The sequence below is a fragment of the Dipodomys merriami genome, unplaced genomic scaffold, assembly GCF_024711535.1.
Source record: "Dipodomys merriami isolate MVZ:Mamm:240054 unplaced genomic scaffold, mDipMer1.0.p SCAF_42, whole genome shotgun sequence".
In the NCBI taxonomy this organism is placed as follows: domain Eukaryota; kingdom Metazoa; phylum Chordata; class Mammalia; order Rodentia; family Heteromyidae; genus Dipodomys; species Dipodomys merriami.
This window is the reverse complement of record NW_027205826.1, coordinates 4,532,821-4,560,148: the sequence shown is the minus strand read 5'-3', so window position 1 is coordinate 4,560,148 and position 27,328 is coordinate 4,532,821. Positions and strand designations below refer to the sequence as shown.

The 27,328-nt window shown below is 41.5% G+C and overlaps 1 protein-coding gene across 8 annotated transcripts in view; it reads right to left on the bottom strand.

Moving 5' to 3' along the window:
• Window positions 1–27,328, bottom strand: part of Helz (helicase with zinc finger) — a 145,615-nt gene that overhangs the window by 103,824 nt on the left and 14,463 nt on the right. For 6 of the 8 annotated variants that reach the window (XM_069993111.1, XM_069993112.1, XM_069993109.1 and 3 more), the window contains 2 exons: window positions 8,965–9,192; window positions 6,191–6,227 (listed from right to left, as the gene is read on the bottom strand). In XM_069993111.1, the coding sequence (XP_069849212.1) occupies window positions 6,191–6,227; window positions 8,965–9,174 (247 nt within the window). In that variant the 5' untranslated portion in view covers window positions 9,175–9,192. Of the gene's footprint in view, window positions 1–6,190; window positions 6,228–8,964; window positions 9,193–11,358; window positions 11,382–27,328 lie in introns of those variants that run through there. The other 2 variants (XM_069993113.1, XM_069993116.1) reach the window with 2 other exon arrangements.

Genomic DNA, 27,328 nt, shown 5'->3' with positions numbered 1-27,328 from the left:
AACTACTCAGAAAAAGCTGGAAATGATGCTATGGCTCAAGTGGTAGAGCACTAGCTTTGAATAAAAGCTCAGGACAAAGCCTAGGCACTGAGTTCAAGCCCCAGGATCAGCACCAAAAAAGAAAAGAAAAAAAGAGAGAGGAGAGGAAGAGGGAGAAGAAGAGGGGGAAGAGGAAGAAAGAGAGAAAAAAATGAAAGCGAGACAGGGAAGGAGGGAAAGTTCTACAAAATAAACAGCAGGAAGTAGGTACTCAAAAGGAGTTGGAGTGGAGTCAACAGGAAAGAAATAGTCAAATGAAAAGAAGTGGGGAAGAATGCAGTCAAGAATTCAATGTATGTCCTACAAAATTGGGAAGAATAAAGGAAGGATGTATGAGAATACTGAAAGGGGTGACACTGATCAATATGTATTTATAAACTACTCTGTCAAATGGCAACTCCTTTGTACAACTACTTAAAGATAATTTAAAAGATTATTTTCCAAAAGATAAAAATAAAATAAAATTGGGAAAATAGTAACAACTACTAAGTAAAAAAAAAAAAAAGAATACAACACTTGCCTATCATTGTAGAGATCAAGGCCCTGAGTTCAGTCATCAATAGAGTAAAAGTAAAAATGAAATACTATTCCATAAAGCTTTATAAAGCCTTATTGGAGAACAAAGCTGTGAACTACTGATATACATGACTTGGATAGATCTCAAGGGTATTATGTGAGTGAAAATAAGCATTTCTAAAGATCCCATACTATATGACATACCATATGACTCCTTATAATACTGGCAAAATGTCAAAATATTAGAGGTGAAGAACAGATTAGTGCCTGCAAAGGGTCCTAAACAGTGGTGAGGGATGGTGGGGATGGTGATGGCAAGAACGGTCAATGTAGATGTAAGAGGAGTGTTGGGTGGTAGTAAGACCGACTACAAGGGCTAGGAATGGTAGGGATGGTGGTAGGTGTAATTATAAGGCAAAGTAAGGCAAAGTAGTTAGGACAACAAGAACTGAGGAAGCAGTTCTGAACCTTGATTGGTTCATGGCAACATGAATGTTTATTTGATAAAATGGCAATGTTTGCACATAATCATTGGACTAACATTAATTCCCTGGCTTTAATATTATTCTATAGGACATGGAGTGTTTCTGTACTACCTTTGAAATGTCCTTTGACTCTATGACTTAAAAATAAAGATTTAAAACTTTTAATTTCTATTGAAAAAATAAAGCCTTACATAAATAAAAATGTTTTAAAAGCACAGTTAATATTCCCTGGAGATAAAGGGCGATGCATTAAGAAGCATAACTGACCTGTATCACTATCTTAAAAGCATGGTAATTAGCTAAAACAATGTATGTACTAGGAGTCTGAGGAGCAAACTTATTACCCTACTTCAGTTATGATGAAGTAATTCTGCGCCTCAACATTTGGACCTCTAGAATAAAAGAAAAGCCCTTTCTTGCATTTTCCACCAGGTTTGTCATGTCTACAAGAGGCTAACATATCCACTGGTAGCAGGTAAGAACAGGAAACACAAGGGCTCGTCTCACAACCACAGTCCCATTCTTGATTATTCTGTGCTATTAAACAAGTTACTTCATCTCAAAAAGCCTGTTTCCTCATCTGTAAAACTGATACGTGATTAAATATTTCAGAGGGCCTCAACTCAAATATTCTAAGCACTGTTATCCTGTTCACTGAACATTTTCCACCATCCTTTTATGATAACAGATATGAAGAAACTAGGAACAGAATGAATATACCTGAACTTAATAAAGGCCATAGACTTCTAACTAAAATCATTCTAAATGGGAAAAACTGAAGTTTTTTCCCCTAAAGTTAAACCCCTTAGTGTACTAAATACACACACTAAAAAAGAAAAAGGAAAAGAAAGAATAATGGCACAAAAGTAACAACATGAACTCAGAGGGAGGGGTGAGCATCAGTGGGAAGAGGGAGGGCCAACGAAGAGGTATATTAAAAAGAGTATGGTCTACACAGTTCATTTGCATGTATGAAAATTCAAAAATGAAACCTGCTGAAATTGTTTTAAGGAACAGTGCAATGAAAAAGTTTTAAGAAGGGGTGACACTGACAAAGATATATTGTGTGGATATGTCATAATGAAATCCTCCATGTGCAACTAATGTATGCTAATTTAAAAAAAACTATAGCTAGATGCCAGTGGCTCACACCTGTAATACTAGCTACTCTGGAGGCTGAGATCTGAGGGTCGCAGTTCAAACCCAGCCAAGGCAAAAAAGCCCCTGTGAGATTCTCATCTCCAATTTACCGCTCAAAAACAAAACATGAAGCTGTGGCTCAAAGTGGTAGAGCACTAGCCTTGAGCACAAGAGCTCAGGACAGCACCCAGGCCCCAGGACCAGCCAGGGGAAAAAAAAAAAAAACTATACTATACATAAAAAACAAATGAGAAGTCAGGCACACTAACACAGTAGCTGAAAGCATCTCAGTAAAACTAAGCAGAGTAATAATTAACAGAGACCCAGCAAGAGTCTCCCCTTGCTTTTTTTTTTTTTTTTTGGGGGGGGGGAGGGTCTGGTCGTGGGGCCTGAACTCTGGGCCTAGGTGCTGTCCCTCAGCTCATCAGCTCAAGGCTAGCGCTCTACCACTTGAGCCACAGCACCACTTCTGGCTTTTTTCTTTTTGCTTATGTGGTGCTGAGGAATTGAACCCGGGCCTCAGGCATGCAAGGCAAGCGCTCTACCACTGAGCCACCTTCCCAGCCCTCCCCTTGCTTTTTATACATTTTATTTTATAGAGAAACAATATTGCTGAAAAAAATTACATGTAATATCAAAATTCTACATGTGTGGGTATAATCTTAGTACTCCCAAACATGTATTTCACATGAACAACTCTATCATACATGTTATTACATAGAAGGGCATAAGGAATGTATAGAAGGAAATTAATGAACTCCTTCCACATTTCCAGCCAATCAGTTTCCTTTCACACAAAGCTTTGCAACTATAAACAGTTCTTTACATGTGACTTTTTCCTTCTTTTGGATATTTACTCCAGAGAGAATCCCAGCACTGAAATTAGTGGGTCAAAGGGATCAGCATATTCCCCAGCTGCCCTCCAATGCCAACTCCACCTCCCACAGCACACATGTCATGCCAAATCATCTCAGCACTGGCTCAGCTTTTACCTTGCCAATGTATCTGCTCTAAAGTAGAACCTAAATTTAAAATACTACATAAAGCAACAGAAAAATACAACATTTTTCTACAAGTTCCTTCATCAACACTATTTAATTTTCTGTAATTCCTCCCAAATTGTGCACACCTCCAAAATAAGAAGACTATAAACTTCACTAGTGAAAATCTGTGAGACTGGCAGGTTTCAAGACTGCCAGGTCTCAGATTATAGGGAATTGGTGGTCACATATTACTGAGGATATGTGCATTTGAAAATAATCGGACAGTGTCTATAAAAACACTAATTGTACAAATTCCTTTATCTAGAAATCTCATTTTTAAGGCTATCCTACAGCAATGATAAGCAACAATATATGGTCACTATATGATGCTTTCTAATGACAAGTTAGCCACCTGGGAGCTCATTAATACAGGAAATAGTTGAATTACACCAAAGAAAGAAATATTAAGGAAGAAGAACCAAAGATATACATTAACCTAGAAAGATATTCATAGCCAGGCGCCAGTGGCTCACATCTGTAATCCTAGCTACTCAGGAGGCTGAGATCTGAGAATCACAGTTCAAAGCCAGCCTGGGCAGAAATATCCGTGAAACTCTTATCTCCAAATAAACCACTAGAAAACCAGAAATGGTGCTGTGGTAGAGCACTTGCCTTGAGCTGAAGAGCGCAGGGACAGTGCCCCAGCCCAGAGTTCAAGCCCCACAACGGACCCCAAAGAAAAAGAAAAAGAAAAGAGTCTCATGGACTTTCCTGCCCAGGCTGGCTTTTTTTTTTTTTTTTTTTTGGTCGGTCGTGGGGCTTGAACTCTGGGCTTGGGCGCTGTCCCTCAGCTCTTCAGCTCAAGGCGAGCGCTCTACCACTTGAGCTACAGCGCCACTTCCGGTTTTCTGGTGGTTTATTGGAGATAGGAGTCTCACGGTCTCTCTTGCCCGGGCTGGCTTTGAACCGCGATCCTCAGATCTCAGCCTCCTGAGTAGCTAGGATTACAGGCGTGAGCCATCAGCGCCCGGCCTCAGGCTGGCTTTTAACTGCAATCCTCAGATCTCAGCCTCTTGAGCAGCTAGGATTACAGGCATGAGCCACGGGTGCCCGGCCTCTCTACCACTTTGAGCCACAGCACCACTTCCAGTTATCTGGCGGTTAACTGGAAAGATAAAAAGTCCATGGGCTGCAAAGTCCAGGCTGACTTTGAACCATGATGCTCAGATCTCACCCTCCTGTACTCAGGAGTACTAGATTACAGACGTGAGTACTGGCACAGGCTCTAGTTCTAATTTAACTCCCACACCACTGCAGTTCTTCGAAGCAATGTTCACAAACAGGTCTTTGGTCATTAATGAATGGTTAAATTATGTATGGTCAGTACATCAGAGAAATGTATACTATAGATTCATAAGATTTAAAGAAGAGCCAGGCATTGGTGGCTTACTGTAATCCTAGCAACTCAGGAGACTAATATCTGAGAATCATGGTTCATAGCCAGCCTGGACAGGCAAGTCCATGCAATTCTTATCTCCAATAATATACTAAAAAGCCAAAAGTGGAGCTGTGGCTTAAGTAGTACAGTGCTAGCCTTGAGCACAAAAGCTCAAGGGATAACACCCAGACCTTAAGTCCCCAGAAAAAGCACACACACACACACACACACACACACACACACACACACAAAACAGGAAGGCAGGAAAAATGAACTTATACTAAACACCTTAGCCCCAACTGCTAATCCTGGATAACTCAAGCATTCTGTTACATAAGCCACCTAACTGTGCAAGTCATTCCTCCAGGAGCTCCCTGCCATGCTCCAACATGCATTCCACTGAAATGGCAGCAATCACAGGGAGGATTTGTATACTAGAAGTACTCATGTCAATCCCAAATTCTTGACCAAAAAAGGAAAAAAATACTGAAGGACATTCTAACCACATTCTTCTGAGAAAAATCTTCTGATTAGTGAAAAACATTTTAGAAGACATATATGCATACTTGCTCTCCCTTCCTTCCCCTCTCCCTCCTTCCCCTCTCCCCTCTCCAATCCTGGGACTTGGGCCTGGGCCCTGTCCCTGAGCTTCTTTTGTTCAAGGCTAGCACTCTACCAACTTGAGCCACAGCGCCATTACCAGTTTTTTCTTTATGTGGTACTGCGGAACCAAATCCAGGGCTTCATGCATGCTAGGCAAGTACTCCACCACTAAGCCACATCCCCAGCCCATGCTCTCATTTTAAGTGTATCCGAGGATATACTAACATTTCAATCAAGGGCTACATTTCTTAAATGTGTTCTCTTACTGGCCTGAACTACTTACTCATCTAAACTTTTTCTTTTGGTAGGTCACATGGCTTGAACTCAGGGCCTAGGCACTGTCCCCAAGCTTCTTTGCTCAAGGCTAGCACTCTACAACTTTTTTTTTTTTTTTTTTTTTTTTTTTTTTTTTGTCGGTCGTGGGGCTTGAATAGCACTCTACAACTTTGACCCACAGCACCACGTCCAGTTTTCTGGGAGAAAAGACCAACCAAATCAGTTACTGGACACTGTGGTTTGAACTCAGAACCCTGAACTTACTCAACTCCATCACCTGAGCCATTCCTCTATTCATGCTTTTTGTTGTTTTTTTTGGCAATCGTGGGGACTTACACTCAGGGTCTGGGGTCTATCCCTGAGCTCTTTTGCTCAAGGCTAGCACTCTACCATTTTGAGCCACAGTTCCACTTCTGATTTTCTGGTAACTAATGTAGATAAGAGTCTCACAGACTGCTGGCTGGCTTTGAACAACACCGCATTCCTGAAATCTCAGCCTCCTGAGTAGCTACAATTACAGGCGTGAGCCACCAGCACCCAGCTCTCGAGTGAGTATTTTTCTACCTGATCCTCCAGATTTTAATCTCCCATGTAAGTAGGATTATAGGTTATAACTTGTAAAATTAGTAGAAAAAAAATCAAACCTTAAACATTGCTCAGTTAAATAATTCAAAGTATTCAAAGCAGAAGGGTCCCATTTTTAAACATACCATGCCTACAATCTTCATCAGCTTGTCCATAGTTTTTCTGCAAAACAAAAAACACAAGATAAAATTAAGTTACAAGATAAATTTAAGCCCTTAAAATTAAGGGATGTTAAACATAACTGAGATGTTGCCAAAAAGAGGTTAAGGCTTTGTTTCAAAGCTGAATTAGGAATGTTGTAAATTTAATAATCACAGGAAGAGCTAACATCTATGCACTGATTATACAATACCCTATACATGAACAACTTAGCCTCTCACTCAACAAGCCACAATCCTCATACACAATTTCCTCAGCCAGAAGCTTGACTAAGAAAACTGGAGGCAAAAGAGAATTTCCATCAACTATCATACTGTGTCTACCTACAGGCCAGCCCCTCTGCTCCTAGTTGTGCTTGTTTCTACACCAATCCCCAATGCTGTGCAGACCCACATTTCTACCTGAGAGCCATTCCCTATGACTCTCCTTTTCCCCCACCCATCACTGACTGTTTCCTTTAATAGTTCATCCTCATAAATAAATATGCTATTATTTCTCCTGAGTATTATCCTCTTGATTTCACTCCTAGCTACCTTTTGCCCTTTTAATTTTTTTTTTTTTTGGCAACTCATCGAAGATTGCAAGAACCCCTCCAGAGATGCCCATGTTACACATATACATTCTTCCCCTGACCCTTTCCGAGGTCCTCTTTACTCAGACCCCCCTGAGCCAGGACAGCTTCTCTCACAGTCACCCACTCTTACAGTCAGATCCACTTTATTCACATGTACACATTTAGACACTGCTATAGCCTTAATGGCCATCACTGACGCAGCTGAATATTCACTAACTCTCATGCAGGTTTTTTCTTTTTGCAGATGCTGAGGATTGAACTCAAAGCCTCACACTTCCTAAGCAGGTACTCTACTGTTTTGAGACAAGCCTGCAGCCCAAAAACTGTCTTCACTTGGCTCCCAGACCCTGGCTCTCAGTGTTCCTTTTCCTCACTGCTGCTCCTCAGGATGCTCTATGAGGCTCTCCTCTCACCACCTTTCCACACTGTGGCACCACACTGATCCTCTCTTCCCCCGCTTAGGGATCTTCCCCAGCTTTGGACTCTATTTAGCATGTATAGCTCCAGACTCCCCCAAATTCCATAGCTGTGTATCTGACTGTTTGCTCAGTATCTCCAGCCAGATAACTAAACGACATCTCAAACTCTGTATGTTCAAAACTGGGCTTGCAAACCTATTCCTCATCTTTTTTGTTGGTCATGGGGCTTGAACTCTGGGCCTGGGCACTGTCGCCCAGCTCTTCAGCTCAAGGTGAGTGCTCTACCTCTCGAGCCACAGAGCCACTTCCAGTTTTCTGGTGATTAATTAGAGATGACTCACACTCTCCTGCCCAGGCTAGCTTTGAACCATGATCCTCAGATCTCAGCCCCGAGTATCTAAGATTACAGGCACGAGCCACCAGCACCTGGCTATTCCTCATCTTCTTATTCTTCTAATTGCTCAGATGAAAAAAAAAAAAAAAAAATTGTCCAGGCCAATGACTCCAACAGCTCTTATTTGCTGCCTTTGAACTTGTAACGTCTCACTAGCTCCACTGCTGCCATTCTGGGATGAGTCACTGTCACCTCTAGCCTGGGTTATTCTAATAGTCTATAAACTTGTCACCTTGCATCTACTCTAATTCCTTTACAGTCTATCTTCAACACAAGTCAAAGGATTCCTGATGAACCAAAATCATGTCAACTCCACTCACAACTTCTGTAAGAGACTCTTGCCTCACACAGAACAAGAGCAAAAACCCTGAGGATGACCTAGCCGGCCCATGAGCTCTGCCTTTTTCCTTTACCCTTTGTGCACCATATTCCAGCACCCACACTGACCTCCTAGCTGTTCTTTGTTGGGGACAGAACTCAGGGTCTTGCACTCGCTAGGCAGGCACACTATCACTAGAGCCACACCTCCAGACCCTTTGCTGCTCTGGCAAGTTTCCAGGCAGAGTCTACTTTATGCCAAGCCTGCCTGGGCTACAATCCTGACTGTGCTTCTTGGTGTCACTTGGGAATGACAGGCATGCAACACTGCACCCAGCCACTGTGTATCTCCCATAACTGGGATAACAGGCAGAAGCCACAACAGCCATCAAGTAGTAGACAATGCAGTCTTGTAAACTTCCTTTTGCCCAGGCTGGCTTTGAACCACAATTGCCAATTCTGCTTACCCAAGTAGTTAGGATTACAGGCTTGAGCCATGGTACCAAACATGTCAGGCACGCTTCTAATCTGCCTCAGTGTCTTTGCACTAACCACTCCTTGTTCCTCTGATGCTATTTCTCCAGTCCTCCAGGCCACCCTTACTACCTTCTAAACAAGGCTTAACTTGACTATTCCAGATAGAACTACAACCCAGCACCAACCCTAATACTACTAATGTCCTGTGTCCTGTTTTCTTTTGTCATGCTATTTACCTATAGTGTTTACTTACTTACAAATTGCTGTGTGTCTATTCCCCCACTAGACAAAGGTCTCTTTCATCAATATATTTGCTAAGCTCCTGGACAGCATTTACTACAGAGTATGCTCTCAAAACTATTTGTTGAATGAATAATCCAAAATGACATACCACAGAACAATCTTCAAAGTCTAAAAACAAAATTATCTGCCAGATATGTTTGGCAATCACTCAGGCCAATTAGCTGATCTGTACAGGGAATGACTAGAGAGAGTCCCCACTCAATACAAGAACCATTCACATGACTCCATCTTATCAAACCAACAGTATGTACTTACCAGCTGCAAAAATGAGGCAATTCTGTAAAGAAGACTCTCGATTTTAATGCGTTCTATCTCCAGTGGACACGGCTCTGTGAGGTCTGCCATGGAGTACTGGCCAAGAGAAAGGAGGGCCTCTGTGCCGTGCTTGAGGGCCATGTCATAGTCCTGCCTCTTCAGTGACTCGCAAGCTTGTTCACATGACTTCTCAGCTCTTCTGTCTTCCATGACTCAGGGACAAAAATCCTAAAGACAGGGGAAGAGAACAGGTAAGGGACTCTAAACACTTAGCAATTATAAATTCTAGAATCCATCCTATCTCTACCAGCTAAATTACCTACATGAAGTTTCTTTTAACTAGTCTGCTATCAAGGTCCTAGGTAGGCAGCAGCTCCTAATACTGCAAAATCTAAACTCATTTATATTAAAGTCTTTACCAAGATCCATATCAAAATATCAACCGTAAGTCAGGATCATACCAGCAATATATCAAAATTATAAATCAAACCAGACTTTGAATAGTACCAACTACAGCAAAGCATGGAGAATTCCCTTGTTTTTGACCAAAGATACATATGTTTATGTGTCCCCTCCTGACAGTCAAGTTTCAGTCTCCCAACGTTAGTCTTACAATTCTGTGACTGTGATTGTAGAAACTCAAAATCAATGCAGCATGAAATTTTTCCCACCAAGTAAAAAAACAGCTAAAACCAAAGTGAGACCTGTCCATTCATACAATTCAGGAACAATCCCTGAGATCCAAGCCCTCAGCTAACAAACTCCAATGCAAAGACAAAGCATGCAGAGATTGGTTTCAATAAACTAAGACTTACTGGGCACTGGTGGCTCATGCCTGTAATCCTAGCTACTCAGGAGGCTGAGATCTGAGGATCATGGTTCAAAGCCAGTAAATCTCCAATAAATCCACTAGTAAACCAGAAGTGGCCCTGTGGCTCAAGTGGTAGAGTGCTAGCCTTGAGCTGAAGAGCTGAGGGACAGCACCCAGGCCGAGTTCAAACCCCACAACTGACAAAAAAAAAAAAAAAGAAAGAAAGAAAGAAAGAAAGAAAGAAAGAAAGAAAAGAAAAGAAAAAAAAAAAGAAAAAGAAACTAAGATTTTACTATGAGAACCAAAGCATAAGTGAACAATGGCAAGACTTGCTCTATCCACCTACAGGTATGACAGGTCTCCAGGGGAGAACAGAAGCACATTGCACAGATGACACTGAGAATGCTTCAGAAAGAAGAATTCAGGTGAAATCAGGGGGGATAAAAACATACTTAAATCAAGGTGTAGAGCCCCAGCAACAGGAGGAGATAAGGATTCCCTCCCTTCCTGTCCCTAGGTGATTTAGAAAGATTTTAAATAAAGAGGGAACTGACCTTAAAAACTAAAAATAGGCCTTTCCTTATGACTCTGCCATATCACTATTGGGCATATAAACAAAAGAAAGTAAGTCAATATATCAGAAAGACACTTGCATAAACTGTTTATTGCAACACTGTTAACAATAACCCAATGATAGAATCAGCTGAAATGGCCAACATATATTTGGCCAATATATATTTTATATATTCTATGAAATATTGCACAGCCAAAAGAAAAATAAAATCAGTGGGGCACTGGTGGCTCATGCCTGTAATCCTAGCTATTCAGGAGGCTGAGATCTGAGGATCACGGTTCAAAGCCAGCTCGGGGAGGAAAGTCTGAGACTTTAATCTCCAATTAGCCACCAGAAAACTGGAAGTACAGGCTGGGAAGGTGGCTCAGTGGTAAGAGTGCTTGCCTTGCATGCATGAGGCCCTGGGTTCAATTCCTCAGCACCACATAAGTAGAAAAAGCCGAAAATGGCACTGTGGCTCAAGTGGTAGAGCACTAGCTTTGAAATGAAGAGCTAAGAGACAGCACCCAGGCCAAGAGTCCAAGCCCCATGACCGAGAAAAAAACAAAACAAAACTGGAAGTGGCGCTGTGGCTCAAGTGGTAGAGCACACACCTTGAGCTGAAGAACTGAGGACAGTGCTCAGACCCAGAGTTCAAGCCCTATAACTGGGGGGAAAAAAAAGAAAAGAAAATCATGTCATTTGCAGAAAAATAGATGCAAATGGAGAATAATACACTGAATAAGCTCAAAAAACAAAGTACCATATGTTTTCATTCATTTGTGGATGCTAGACTGAAAAAAAACGTATGTACGACGGGCATGTACAATCATATCTCCAGGTATATAAGAATATGAATCTAGCCGGGAGCTGGTGGCTCATGCCTGTAATCCTAGCTATTCAGGAGACTGAGATCTGAGGATCGAGGTTCAAAGCCAGCCCGGGCAGGAAGAGACTGTGAGACTCCTATCTCCAATAAACCACCAGAAAACCGGAAGTGGCGCTGTAGCTCAAGTGGTAGAGCACTCACCTTGAACGAAGAGCTGAGGGACAGCGCCCAGGCCCAGAGTTCAAGCCCCACGACCGACAAAAAAAAAAAAAAAGAATATGAATCTAAAAGACACTTAAGAGGAAAGGGCCACTATATGTGCCAACAGTTCATGCCTATTATCCTAGCTACATGAGGCTGAGATTTAAGGGTCATAGATCAAAGCCAGCCCAAGCAAAAAAAAAAAAAAAGCATATGAAACTTTTTAATTAACTACAAAAAGCCAGAAGTGGAGCTGTCGCTCAAGTCGTAGAATGCTAGCCTTGAGCAAAAAAGCTCAAAGACAGTGGCAAGGCCCTGAGTTCAAACTCCAATACTGGCACAAGAGAGAGAGGGAGAGAAAGAGCAGGGAAGGGGAAAGGAAAATGGATAGAGTGAATAATTGTAGAATGCATTGCAAGCATGTTGTTTAAACAGCCTGAATGAAAGCTGTTAGTCAATAGGGGGGGATGGGAAGGTGGTAAGAAAGAAACAGGCTCTGTGGAGGAGAGGTAATAGTGGGAGGAGGTTGGGCTTCCTCTTAGAAGGATCAAAGAAGATGAATAAGATTGAAATAGAAATAGATCCTCTGCAACTATGGAAAAAGAACAATGAAACTTGCTGAAATTATTTTACGAAAGGGGAAAGTGACAAAGAAGGTGAGATTGATTAAAATATATTATAAACATGTGTGGACATGTCACAATGAAATCCTTCTGTGGTTCAACTAATACAAGCTAAGAAGAATACACTAAAATCAACAAAAAGAAGGGGCCTACCAAATAGCCATGCAATGAAGAACTGGTTAGAAGAACAGGCATAGCCACTAATAACAGACCATTAAATAGTGCAAATTAGAGTCAGTGAAAGTCCAGATTTCTATTCTTGCCTCTGAGTGATGTTGCCTTTTTCCAGCTCCAGCAACATCCCTGAGGCAAGAACTGAAATTTAGGTAGGCCTTATGATCTCAGGAGAGTGTTCCCTCCTGCTGACCTTGTGTCACCCATCAAGCTTGCGGCCCACTTCCTTGAAAGCATCCACATAGTCTTGCTCCTCCTAACCTTCCACTTTCCTCCTGACCCACAGTACTTGCTAGCCCAGCCCTCTCCAGTCTACATATATGCTTCAGCTGTACTCCCCAGCTTCAACTCTGCTAACTCCTTGATAACCTGGTTCTCTCTCTCCTAAGCTGTTCCGCAGCCATGAACAGCAGTAAAGGTTAAGGAAGAAAGGCGCTGGCCAGCAGTCAAATGACAACAGTAGAGAGGGAGCGGCATAACAGGTAACCAAAGTGATCTAAGCACTTTTGGGAGACTGATAGTATATGAGAAGATGTAGAAATGCTGAAGTAATGGGATAAGGAAGAGTTCAAAAAGGACTTTAGCAGCCAGATGCTGGTGGCTCACGCCTACAATCCTAGCTACTCAGGAGGCTGAGATCTGAAGATCAAGGTTCAAAGCCAGCCCAGGCAAGAAAGTCCATAAGACTATCTCCAACAAACCACCAGAAAACCGGAAGTAGTGCTGTGGCTCAAGTGGTAGAGCCCTCTTCCCTTGAGCTGAAGAGCTCAGGGACAGCACCCAGGCCCAGAGTTCAGAAGACCCACAACCAAACAAAGGGAAAAAAAAAAAAGGCTTCAGTATTTTCTAACATTTATTAAATATACATGGCATACTGGAGTACAATATTATGTTCTAAAAAACAAAACATGGTTTGAAAAGCTAGTATATATACCAGTGGCTCACACCTAGTAGATACTCAAAATGCTAGGATATGAATCACAGTTCAAAGCCATCCAGCCCAAAGAAGAAAAATTGGGCAGACTCTATAGCCAATTAACCAGCAAAATGTCAGGCTGGGGGTATGGCTCAACTGGTAGAGCACCAGCTGTGAGCAAGGAAGATTAGGGTGCAAGGCTCCAAAGCCCTGCTACTTGTGGGAAAAAATGCATATGAGCCTGGCACTGGTCGTGGCTCACACCTATAAACCTAGCTACTCAGGAGTCTGAGATCTAAGGATCACAGATCAAAGCCAGCCCAGGCAAGAAAATCCATGCGACTTTTTTTTTTTGAGTCAGCTATGAGGCTTGAACTCAAGGCCTAAGCCCTGTCCCGAACCTCTGTGCTCAAGGCTAGCGCTCTACCACTTGAGGCACAGTGCCACTTCCAGTTTTCTGGCAGTTAATAGGAAATAAGAGTCTCATGAGGTCTTTTCTGCCTAGGCTGGCTTTGAATTGTGGTCCTCAGATCTCAGCCTCCTGAGCTGCTAGAATTACAGGCATGAGCCACCAGCACCTGGCATCCATGAGACTCTTATTTCCAATTAACCACCAGAAAATGGGTAGTAGAGCTGTGGCTCAAATGGTAGCTTACTAGCCTTGAGTATAAAAGCTCAAAGACAATGCCCAAGCCCTGAGTTCAAGCCCCAGAACCTGCACCAAAACAAAACTACAGTATGTTTTCAATGTTTACATTTTAAAAATTGTTTTAATATGAAAATGAAACCTACTCATGTTATTAAGAAAACCCAAGAAATATTTAGAGAATATTCCACAACATTTACTTAGCCTATCTTTAAACTTTCTCAGCTTTCCCTCAGTGAGCTATTTCCAGTTTAAAGTAAATTTTTAAGTTAAAGTTGGTATCTGCACCCCTTATGAAAAACATGTACTGATGGGTGAAATCAATTATCAAACCAAAATCAAAAATGCTTTCTTATTATTACAGTAACTTTGCCCCTTACACATAAAAATGGCATTATGATGTAGACCACACTTGACACCAGTGATATTTGGGGCTGAATAATTCTTTGTTTGGGGGTGAGATCTCTCAACCCTCGCCTCTTCCCGTAGATGCCCGTAGCACATCCCAACTTGTGACAACCAAAAATGTATTTAGACATTAACAAATGTTTTTCTGGGGAATCAAACCAGCCGTAGTTGAGAATCTGCATGTAGACAAACATGCAGTGTTTATACAGTGAAATACACACACACACACACACACACACACACACACACACACACACACACACACACACACACACACACACACACACACACACACACACACACACACACACACACACACACACACACAGCATTTTTTACTAGATAATAGAAATGGTAGACAGATAAATCCAGATACAAAAAGCCCTAGCATTAGCAAACTTTACCTACAAAACTGCTAGCTCACACCTAGACAAAACTACCACTGCACAAGCTATAGTCTGTCCTGGGAAAAGAAGCAGCACAGTGATGTAGAGCTTAGGCTAAGAGTCAAATGATCTGCCCTGAAAACAGCAGCAGTACTCACACTGCACTGAGTGACCTGGGACAAGTGGCCTGACTAGTGACCATCTCAATTTACCACCTCTCAGTGGGAGAGAATACATCTAATCCTCACCTATCCTCACTATGTAAGATGCTTAATCCCTAGCACATAAGTGCTCAATAAATGTTAGTGTGGCTATGGTGCTAAACTTCCAAAGTTTTAATTTTCAGAAAATGGAAGCAACAACATATAGTACTGTTACAGAAAATAAAATATTCTATGTAACTACTTTACCTGTTTGATAGAGGAATGATTTTTGTCTGTTTTCTCCACTTCAATAAATAGGTAATGAATATGCAAGAGCAAACAATAGAAAACTAATATATCTCTATGTGACCAGCTAAGGCTAAACCCTAAAAAACAGGTATGAGAGGCAATCAAAAAGACTAGTGTCAACATTAGTCAGAAAGCCCATTAGCAGGGAGATCTCAGCAGTGGAGAGGAACTGTTGACTTCAGGAGATTTGGGAAAATGCCTTAATCTACAGCTGATGTCTCTGAAGCATTAGGTTCAGATGCTGGCCTCAGAACTGAATGCTACAGTTTCTACAAAATTACCTTTGTTAATCAAGTCCATTAATTACTTTCAAGGCTACTTTGATACAGTGCAGATGGAAACATAAGGCAGGTCTCTGCTTAGACTGTTGTCTACTCTGCTTTTTCAGAACACAGCATGACCTTGCTACACATTCTTTTTTTTTTTTTTTTTTTGGGGGGGGGGTCCGGTTGTGGGGCCTGAACTCTGGGCCTGGGCACTTTCCCTCAGCTCTTCAGCTCAAGGCTAGCGCTCTACCACTTGAGCCACAGCACCACTTCCGGCTTTATTCTTTTTGCTTATGTGGTGCTGAGGAATCGAACCCAGGGCCTCAGGCATGCAAGGCAAGCACTCTACCACTGAACCACCTTCCCAGCCCCTTGCTACACATTCTTGAAGAAGTGCTCTCCCTAACATAGAATAAAACTGCCTCAGGCCACACTAAATGGACAATAGCTGGCTAATAGTCCAGCTCCCATACACTTCACTGTGTAGTGGACACATTTGTCTAGGACACAGACACATTCTGTAGCATGTAATCCTGGAAGCAAGACCTAACAGCCTAATCCAAAGCACAGACACTAAGTTGGATGGATCTAGGAGTCTCCCATGAGAATAGGAAGGCATGGAAGTCTCAGGTTCTGAGTCACATTAAGTAATCGATATAGGAAGAAACGCCTTGTACTTGGCTCATCCACTGCTGAAATTCACCCTACCTGAATTCCGTTCTTTCCTATTAAAATTTTTTCCAAACCAGATAACGGTGGCTCATACCAGTGGCTCACACTTATAATCCCAACTACTCAGGAGGCTGAGACCTAGAAGACAGCAGTTTATAGCCAACTCCAGGGCAGAAATGTCTTGGATACTCCATCTCCCATTAACGAGTGAAACGCCAGAATAGAAGCAGGACTCAAGTGGTAGTGTGGTAGCTGGGAACAAGCGAGCCAGGTAAGACTATAAGACCGTGAGTTGAAGCCTGCCTAGTACCAACTCATGAGTACATGTGCACATGTGTATGGGCACACACAAAAAATTATCCAGGCTAGTCAGAATCTATGAATTCCTCTGACCTGTTGATGACTGACAAAAAGAGATTACTAAATACCATGTCCACACAATGGACACTGGTTATTCTGAAGGCCATATCCATTTCCTATTTTGGTAACTGAAGCCCATGAATCTTTTTGGGAAACCACCTCACACTCACTCAATCCATGTGGTTCCTGAGGAGATAACTTTACCAGGGATACAGGAGTGCCATGTGACTGGAACTGGCCAATCAGAGTTTCACAGTCTTCAACACAAGGACTGACTCAAGTAAGACCTTTAACCCTCTAAGACCCAATAAGACATCAGAGGCTTGTTGAGGCTTCTGGGCAAGAGACAAGTACTCTCTCCTGCTAAACCCAAAATCTGAGAAGCTACAAGTTGAAGCCATCTTTGTAGACTACAGCGCCAGCAACTGAACCAGATGATATCACTTGAGTTTTGAGTCAGCCTATGCTTAAGAGTTTGCAGTTGGGGAAGCAAAGAAATTTCTTTCTAGCTTAGGCCAATTTAGTTTGTTTAAGATAGCTGAATCAAAGCCGGGCGCTGGTGGCTCACGCCTGTAATCCTAGCTACTCAGGAGGCTGAGATCTGAGGATCGTGGTTCAAAGCCAGCCCGGGCAGGAGAAACCGTGAGACTCCTATCTCCAATAAACCACCAGAAAACCGGAAGTGGCGCTGTAGCTCAAGTGGTAGAGCGCTTGCCTTGAGCTGAAGAGCTGAGGGACAGCGCCCAGGCCCAGAGTTCAAGCCCCACGACCGACAAAAAAAAAAAAAAAAAAAGATAGCTGAATCAAGACAGTCCTAATTAATCAGACAGAAAGAATATGATTAGTACCAAACAAGCTGGCAATTATCTTGTAGAACAGTATGTATACATGATCATTAGTAACACTGGTCTTAAGCCATTGATTACTAACAACAGTATAGTGTGAAAAAACAATTGAGCATGGGTGATAAATAGTTTAGTATATTTTGTTGGTCTACCTCTTAAAATATAATCCTAACACATCTGTTTTAAATTTATTAGAAAGCTACCTCATTATTAACATTACTGAATGCTTTCTGTGTGCCAGATGCTACTGAAAGACTACACTTATAAAATCCTTTTTTATTAGCATACATTAATTGTACAAGGGAGGTTTCATTATGACATTTCCACACATGCATTAATATATCACTTCTGAACCAACAAGCAATCACAGTTCCTTATCTGTCCCAATAGTATAAAACCTCAAACTCAATCACTCTCGAAAGCAATAAAAATAACTGAAAAATGCCACCATTTTAATCTTTGAACAATGTTAAAAAGAACAATTTCCTATAAGTTCTGCATAATAACACTGTGCTAAATTATTAAATAAGTGAAAACACACATAAACCTAGCCAATCGTGTCCTTTAGTTAGGCAAAAGTCCCGTGTCCTTTTTTTTTGTCGGTCATGGGGCTTGAACTTTGGACCTGAGTGCTGTCCCTCAGCTCTTCAGCTCAAGGCTAGCGCCCTACCACTTGAGATACAGTGCCACTTCCAGTTTTCTGGTGGTTTTTTGGAGATAAGAGTTTCATGGACTTTCCTGTCTGGGCTGGCTTTGAACCCCAATCCTCAGATCTGAGCCTGCTGAGTAGCTAGGATGACAGACGTGAGCCACCAGCACCCAGCTCCTGTATCCTTAAGACTACTCAGCACCATCTTCCCATAAAATGATTATTTTATCATTTTTGTACACTCAACAAATAAACTTTTTCAGAAACTTCCCATCAGTAAGTCACTTTTTACCATATTTATAGGATAAAAATTCATTTCAAAAATCAATTCATTTTACAGTGGTATTCATTAGGCACTGTGTTGGAAAATCAACTATACAATTTGTGGGTAGAGACAGGAGGGAAAAACTGGGAGGGAGCAAAGGAAGATGCGACCTTGTCCAAAGAGAAATGTACTCATTACCCAACTATGAAACAGTAAACCCCTCTGCATGTCACCTAAATAATTTTTTTTTAATCAATTCATTTTAGCACAGTCCAACAAAAGAATTAAGTTGGCTGGGGTTATAAGACACAGGTAGCCAGGTGCCGGTGGCTCACGCCTGTCATCCTAGCTACTCAGGAGGCTGAGATTTGAGGATCGCGGTTCAAAGCCAGCCCAAGCAGGAAAGTCCGTGAGACTCTCATCTCCAATAACCACTAGAAAACCGGAAGTGGTGCTGTGGCTCAAGCGGTAGAGCACTCACCTTGAGCTGAAGAACCCAGGGACAGCACCCAAGCCCAGAGTTCAAACCCCAGGACCAATAAAAAAATAAAAAAAAAGACACAGGTAATGCACACCTATAATCCCAACTACTCAGCAGGCTGAGGTGGAGGATTGTGAGTCTGAGGACAGCCTGGGCAACAAAGCACAGGAAAGGAGAAAGAACTGTAGATCATCATGTTGAGCAACATAAGCCAAGCTCAATAGGCTGAATACTGCATGTTTCTGTTCATTTTCATAATCTAGACTTTAATGCACATATACATGGAACTCCATTGTACCTATTAGATGGAGGGAGAAGAGGAGAGTGAATGATGAAGATGAGGAATACCACAATACATTACATCAGTGTATGAAGATGAATGACATAAGGAAAACTACTGAAAGCTGTGAAAAAAGATGGGCCGGGTGCTGGTGGCTCACACCTGAAATCCTAGCTACTCAGGAGGCTGAGATCTGATGATAGTGGTTCAAAGCCAGCCCCAGCAAGGAAAGTCCGTGAAACTCTTATCTCCAATAAACCACTCAGAAAACCAGAAGTGGAGCTATGGCTCAAGTGGTAGAGCGCTAGTCTTGAACTGAAGAGCTGAGGGACAGCACCCAAGCCCAGAGGTCAAGCCCCACAACCAACAAAAAAAAAAAAAAAAAGATGGAGATAGGTGAGAGGGAAAGAGAGAGCAACAGAGTTATTCTAATTTAAAATAATATATGCACATGCAAAATACCATAGTAAAACCCTTTGATGCACTTAATTTATACCAAAAAATGAACGACAGGGGCAGGGAGAGGGGCAGTAGGAAATAGGAGGATCAATGAGGATAAATATAGTTAAAACACTTTATGTGCATATATGAAAACTGAATGAGACCTGTTGAAATTCTTCTAAGAATGAGAGAAAGAGAAATAAAGGAGAGTGACAAAGGGGATGAGGTTTAAGGGATACCTTGTATGCATATATGTAAATGTCACAAAAAAATTTTCCTCTTGTACATACTAATTAAAAATATATGCTAGGCTAAAAATTGTGGCTTAGTGGTAGAGTACTTGCCTAGGATGCATAAAACCCTGGGTTTGATTCCTCAGTACCACATAAATAGTAAAAGCCAGAAGTGGCGCTGTGGCTCAAGTGGTAGAGTGCTAGCTTTGAGCTGAAGAGCTAAGGGGCAGCGCCCAGGCCCCAGAGTTCAGGCTCCATAACCAACAACACAAAAAAAGATTAGATAGATGAGATGCGATTCAACAAAGCTCAGTTTTTTACTAAGTCAAATATTATACTATATATGACCCAAAACACAACTATCCTCAAGAAATAAGGACTATACTTACACAAAAATCTGTACACAAATGTTTATAGCCATGCTAGGGCTGGAGGCATAGCTGAAATGGTAAAGCACCTGCCTTGTAAGCACAAAACCTGCTGAGTTCAAAGCCTAGTACTATCACCAAAACAAAACTCTGTTATACAGCTGCTCTACTCCAAAATGCTAAAACTGGGAGACAAATATCCCTCAGCAAGTGACCGGACAGACAAACTGTGGTGATGTTTCACAACAGAAAAAGGAACCCTCTGAAAAGACATGCAAAAACTTGCCTTATTCTCCAAAACCTTATTGTAAGTAAAGGAAACTAGTCTCAGAAGCTTACATACTATATAATCCCCTTTCTTAAAAGAGAAATGATCAGGGTAGAGATAGGATCAGCAGGTGTTAGCAGTTACTGGTTTTAGAAGCCTATGATAGCATAAGGAAGGTTTGGGAAGTGATGATGCTTTACTGTATCTTGACTATCACGACAGTCGCACAATCAATCTACACGTACACTAAGTTACTTAAAGTATTCACCTAGTCAATTTTATATAGATTTTGTAAATGAAAATGTTTTAATTATTTTTAAAATGTGAATTAAACTCAATTCAGTTAGATCTCAGTTCACAGTTAAAAAGATGAAAGAGGCAGATGCAGAAGGTTAAGTGTGCTCCTAATAAATAGGAAAGGCTTACATTTCCTTCCCTCTGTCTGTAGGTTTTAGTGACAAGAATGGAGCCTTAGAGTCTCTCCAAATAGTACAGTCATTCAGGTCATCTGGCCTAAAACGCAGGACACTTTTGAAGAATGCCATCACTACTAGATGGTTGGTCCAGGACCAAAAGTAAATATTGGAAGAAAAATGAAATCAATATTGTATGATAGAGGTGCTAGGTAGACTGGCCTAGACGAAGACATTTTCAACAACAGGTAACAAGAGGACATCATTTCTTTTCCCACTGTAAACTGTCTGGGAGAATGGATACCAGACCACTTTTAAATCAAGTCATGAAATATATTCTTATTATAAACACAATTATATTCCTAAGCTACCTTCTCTCCACATTCCAGTCATGGTCCCCTCTGCTCTCAAAGATCTAATTCTTTACCTGATTACACACAGGCTTTAGAGTAAAAACAAATTGATCAAACAGTAGGAGCCAAGAATATCAAGTAGGGCTGGGAATGTGGCTGTGATAGAGTACTAGCCTTCCATGAATGAAGTCCTGGGTTAGATTCTCAGTACAACATACACAGAAAAAGCCAGAAGTGGCGCTGTGGCTCAAGTAGAAGAGCAATAAATAGCCTTGGCAAAAAGCAGCTCAGGGACAGTGCCCAGGCCCAGAGTTCAAGCCCCAGGACTAGCAAAAAAATATTTATCTCTATTAAGATCAAATCTAAGGGCTGGGAAGGTGGCTCAGTGGTAGAGCGCTTGCCTTGCATGCATGAAGCCATGGGTTCGATTCCTTAGCACCACATAAAGCAGAAAAAGCCAGAAGTGGCACTGTGGCTCAAGTGGTAGAATGTTAGGCTTGAGCTGAAGAGCTGAGGGACAGCACCCAGGCCTAGGGTTCAGGCCCCACGACCAGCAAAAAAAAAAAAAAGATCAAATCTATCTTAGCTGATAATGTACTTAGGTTGAGTGAATCACACTGCATTTGTAAAGGTTTCAAGACTGATGGAATTGTGCTAATTATCACCATGTCTTTGACAGAAATTACTAACAGTCAGGAATGGTTCCTGATCAGACTCCAATATCTTTATTATAAAAAACAAATTAGAAAAAAAATTGAGACAAATATAATAGTATTCAAATTTCCTTACATAACAAAATTTAAGAGGATTGCTGGCGCAGGCCCAGAGTTCAAGCCCCACGACCAACAAAAAAAAAAAAAAAAAGAAAGAGGATTGCTGGGAGCTGGGAACATGGCTTAGTGGTAGAGTGTTTGCCTAGCATGCATGAAGCCCTGGGTTTGATTCCTCAATACCACACACACAGAAAAAGCCAGAAGTGGCACTGTGGCTTAAGGGCTAGAGTGCTAGCCTTGATCAAAAGAAGTTCAGGAACAGTGCCCAAGCCCCAGAACTGCCCCCCCCCCCAAAAAAAAAAGACTGCTGCACATTTTGGATTTTTTTTTTTTTTTTTTTTGCTGGTCATGGGGCATGAACTCTGGGCCTGTGCACTGTCCCTCAGCTCTTCAGCTCAAGGCTAGCGCCACAGCACCACTTCCAGCTTTTTCTGTTTATGTGGTGCTAAGGAATTGAACCCAGGGTCTCATGCATGCAAGGCAAGCACTCTACCACTGAGTCACCTTCCCAGCCCCAAGTTTCACATTTTTTTAGTTAATAGTTGGCTTTAGTATGTCTACTATATTTTAATTTTCTCTGTGGAAACTCAATTATTATCCTGAAACAAGACTATACTAGAAAGTTAATGCATTGTGATCACAGAAAGGTAAGCCAGATTGATCAGTTACTAAAATAACTTAGTGCTCTAGCCCAGGACTGAGGAAAGCTTATTAGAATTTGCCCCTCTACCTACCAGAGGCATGGTAAGAGTGTGCTGTATGCTATGCTTCCTCTGGGAGGAAAAAAGTGAAGAATTATTACTCTAGAGATGGCTCAATGGCTCTGAAATGCTTAGAAAATAGTGTCAAATTCATTACTAGGTATCTGGGTCATGTACAGTCTAGATAGTCAAGCCTCTAAGTCTCTGTATTGTTGCCTCTGCCCAGAAGATCCTTTCTGCTCCACTCTCTGGACTTAATCCCACAGAGCTTTTTTTTGTGTGAAAAGTTCTAGGGCTTGAACTCAGAACCTAGGTATTGTCCCTAAACTTTTGCGCTCAAGGCTAGAGTTCCACCACTCTGAGACACGCTACTACTTTTTGCTTTCTGGCGTTCATTGAAGATAACAAGCTCACAGACTTTCCTGCCCAGGCTGGCTTCAAACTGTGATCCTCAGATCTCAGTCTCCTGAGTAGCTAAGATGACAGGCATGAGCCACCAGTGTCCAGCCCTACTGAACTTTTAAAGAGCTTTTAAATGGCCGTTCTAAGATGTTCTACTCCTAAAGGCAGCATTATTTACTACAGATTACTAGCCACCTAAATCATCTATTGTCTTGGAGTAAATATATCATGCAAGATGCTTATCAGCCCAGAAGTTATGTTTTAAGCCATTTTTAGCCTTATGATAGCCATCTAATTCACTTAAATCATTTATTAAGTACTTTAACTGAATTTCTCAAAGAAATGACCTAGAAAAAACAAAATGCCAAACACTCCAAGAACTGTCTTATACCAAATTTAATTCCCATCAGAATGCCAAATCACAAGGAAGACTATTGCATTGTCTTAAATTTATCTGCTTTTGTCCAAGAGTGAAATCTTTAATTGTTCTACAGGATACACAAGGCAAAATATTCTACAAACTTTTATTTATTACACTGCACTCGATATTCAGTAGACTTGTACTTTTCTGTAAAATATACAATCACTGAGTATGCAAGAAGCATTTGGAGAAACTAAGCCTACTGAGAGGAAAGTATAAACTAATAAGCGACAACCTACCTTAAACAAACTCCTTCACAAAAAGGCAAATTCTCAATTCTAAATAACTGTACATATGTAAGGCAAAGTAAAATGCTTTAAATATATGCAAGAAATATCCTATGGAGGGCTGGGAAGGTGGCTCAGTGGTACAGCGCTTGCCTTGCATGCATGAGGCCCTGGGTTCGATTCCTCAGCACCACATAAGCAAAAAGAAAAAAAGGCGGAAGTGGCACTGTGGCTCAAGTGGCAGAGCGCTAGCCTTGAGCTGAAGAGCTGAGGGACAGCGCCCAGGCCCAGAGTTCAGGCCCCACGACTGGACCCAAAAAAAAAAAAAAAAAAAGAAATATCCTATGGACTTTCTGCCATCTGTCTAAATTACTGAAATGATAACAAGAAAAATCAAATTCTCATTAACAGCTAAAATTGAGGGGCTTTTCTTTTCACCTACCACTTTCCTTTTATTTCTGAGCTGTTTTTTTAAATTGCTAACAATTCTGGAGATACTTCTGGAGATAACCTTAGTTTCAATAATTCCAAATTATCTCCAGAAGAATTTGAGCCTCTTCTCAAATCATTTAACAGGCTTATTATCAATACAGGTACAAAGAAACAAAAAAACACTTATTTGGGAAGCAAGGAAATTATACTAAAAAACAAAATTTAGAAGAGGCTACTGCTTGCCCAGAAATTCTTTATATAACACTTTATATCCTTTGTGTGTGTGTGTGTGTGTGTGTGCAAAAAAACACTTATTTGGGAAGCAAGGAAATTATACTAAAAAACAAAATTTAGAAGAGGCTACTGCTTGCCCAGAAATTCTTTATATAACACTTTATATCCTTGTGTGTGTGTGTGTGTGTGTGTGTGTGTGTGTGTGTGTGTGTGTGTGTGTGTGTCCTTTTGGGGTGTGTGTGTGTGTGTGTGTGTGTTTGTTTGGGGGGTTTGTTTTTTGTCAGTCATGAAGCTTGAACTCAGGGCCTGGACACTGTCTCTGAGTTCTTTTGCTCAAGGCTAGTGTTCAACCACTATGAGCCACAGCTCCACTTCTGGTGGTTTTCTGGTGGCTAATTGGAGATAAGAATCTCCTGGAAGCCGGGCGCTGGTGGCTCACACCTGTAATCCTAGCTACTCAGGAGGCTGAGACCTGAGGATCGCGGTTCAAAGCCAGCCTGGGCAGGAAACTCTGAAACTCTTATCTCCAATAAACCACCAGAAAAACGGAAGTGGCGCTGTAGCTCAAGTGGTAGAGCGTTAGTCTTGAGCTGAAAAGCTGAGGGACAGCGCTCAGGCCCAGAGTTCAAGGCCCATGACTGACAAAAAAAAAAAAAAAAGAATCTCATGGATTTTCCTACCCAGGCTAGCTTTGAACTGAGATCCGCAGATCTCAGCCTTCTAAGAGGCTAAGATTATAATCGTTAGCTACTCACACCCAGATCCTTTGTTATTTCTTAATTTTTCCTTCCAGAATATCTGTGTAGACATGTAATCATATAATTCAAAGCAGTTGAGCTTTTTCAGTAAAATACAATTCAGTAAAACAGCCAACCACATAATTAAACCAGCAGACCAACACACAAATACCTGCATCATTAAGGTTAACTTCAATATGCCAGTAGGTTATGTCATAAAACTGTAACTTTACTAGCAAGCACCAAGCTGAGTTTAAACCCCAGCACCAACAAAAAGCAAAAAAGCAAAATTATACTTTCAGATCAGATGTTTCAAACAAACTCAGAACATGGTTGCCTATAGAAAGTATTAACAATAGGGGTTGCTAAGAAAAGCAGAAAATTATCAAAGTAAGTCTAAAATTGCACAAATATATAATCTTATGTGTAAGTTTAAAAAGTAGATTATAGGGCTAGGAAGGTGGCTCAGTGGTAGAGTGCTTGCCTTGCAATTATGAGGCCCTGGGTTCGATTCCTCAGCACCACATAAGCAGAAAAAGCCGGAAGTGGCGCTGTGGCTCAAGTGGTAGAGCACTAGCCTTGAGCTGAAGAGCTGAGGAACAGGCACCAGGCCCAGAGTTCAGGCCCCAAAAACCGACCAATAAATAAATAAATAAATAAATAAATAAATAAATAGATTATAATAGTAATCTCATCTTTATAAAATGTGTGAATATTTTGCATTAAAAAACAAAGATAAAATAGTAAAAGTAGCTCTTGAAACTCTAACTTCAATCTAATCAATCAAAGTCAAACTGAGAGACAATGTATGACATATTTAACTAGTATTCCAACTGTGAAAAACAGAAGAGGGGAGAAACTCATAGCCCAGAAAACTAACATTTGACAAAACAGCAAAGAATTCTGTAGCATAATAAAGACATAAGGAGGGGGCTGGGAAGGTGCCTCAGTAGTAGAGTGCTTGCCTAGAATGCATGAAGCTGTAGGTTCAATTCCTCAGTACCACATAAACAGAAAAAGCCAGAAGTGGCGCTGTGGCTCAAGTGGTAGAGTGAGTAAAAGAAGCATAGGGACAGTGGTCAGGCACTGAGTTCAAGCCCCAGGACTGGCACCAAAAAAAAAAAAAGAAATGATGGTGAAATCCAAAGTCTAAACACTAGTGAATAAGTATTATGCCAACAATGGCTCCTCAGATATAATAAATGCATCATGGAAATTAAAAATGTTAACACTCAGTAAGAAAAAACAATGGAACATATAAAGCCAGCTGCCAATGACTCATGCCTGAAACCCTAGCTTCTCAGGAGGCTGAGATCTGAGGCTCACAGTTTGAATCTAATTGAGGCAGACAAAGCCATGAGACTCTCATCTCCAATTAACCAGCAACAAGCTAGATGGGAGGCATGGCTCAAGGTAGGCTACCAGCCATGCGTGGAAAAAGCTAAGTGAGGTATCAAGGCCCTGAGTTCAAGTTCAAGCCCCAGTAAGGGAAACAAAATAAAGTAGATGTGAACTCTGACCTATACTTAACATATCTCTACAAATCTAAAATTATCCCCAAACTAGAAGATTATTAAAAATAAAAGTGGGTATCTTGGGATAGAAGGATTATAATTGTTTTTTCAACACAGATACTTTTACAATTTTCAATAAGAAACAAGTTTCATTGTTAAGAAAAACAAAAAGGAGCCGGGCGCTGGTGGCTCATGCCTGTAATCCTAGCTACTCAGGAGGCTGAGATCTGAGGATCGCGGTTCAAAGCCAAGTTTCATTGTTAAGAAAAACAAAAAGGAAGCCGGGCGCTGGTGGCTCACGCCTGTAATCCTAGCTACTCAGGAGGCTGAGATCTGAGGATTGCGGTTCAAAGCCAGCCCAGGCAGGAAAGATTGTGAGACTCCTATCTCCAATAAACCACCAGAAAACCGGAAGTGGCGCTGTAGCTCAAGTGGTAGAGCGCTCGCCTTGAGCTGAAGAGCTGAGGGACAGCGCCCAGGCCCAGAGTTCAAGCCCCAGGACCGACAAAAAAAAAAAAAAAAAGAAAAACAAAAAGGAGCCGGGCGCTGGTGGCTCATGCCTGTAATCCTAGCTACTCAGGAGGCTGAGATCTGAGGATCGCGGTTCAAAGCCAGCCCGGGCAGGAAAGACCATGAGACTCCTATCTCCAATAAACCACCAGAAAACCGGAAGTGGCGCTGTAGCTCAAGTGGTAGAGCGCTCGCCTTGAGCTGAAGAGCTGAGGGACAGCGCCCAGGCCCAGAGTTCAAGCCCCACCACCGACAAAAAAAAAAAAAAAAAAAAGGCTTATTAGTCTTTGGAGACATAAGTCAGCCCAAAGACACAAAGCTGAAGCAGCACAGGAGCTGTGGAGTTAATTATTTCTCTTCACTCTAAGCAGTTCCAGCAGCTACAGAATACACTGGACCAAACCAGGAAACTCTCCTTATTTGCAACGACAAACTTCAAGGTCATTAATTTACTTTTCCCACTTGCTTCAATGTAATAAAGGGGAGGAAGAAATAAAAAAACACTGATAGATGAAAAGCT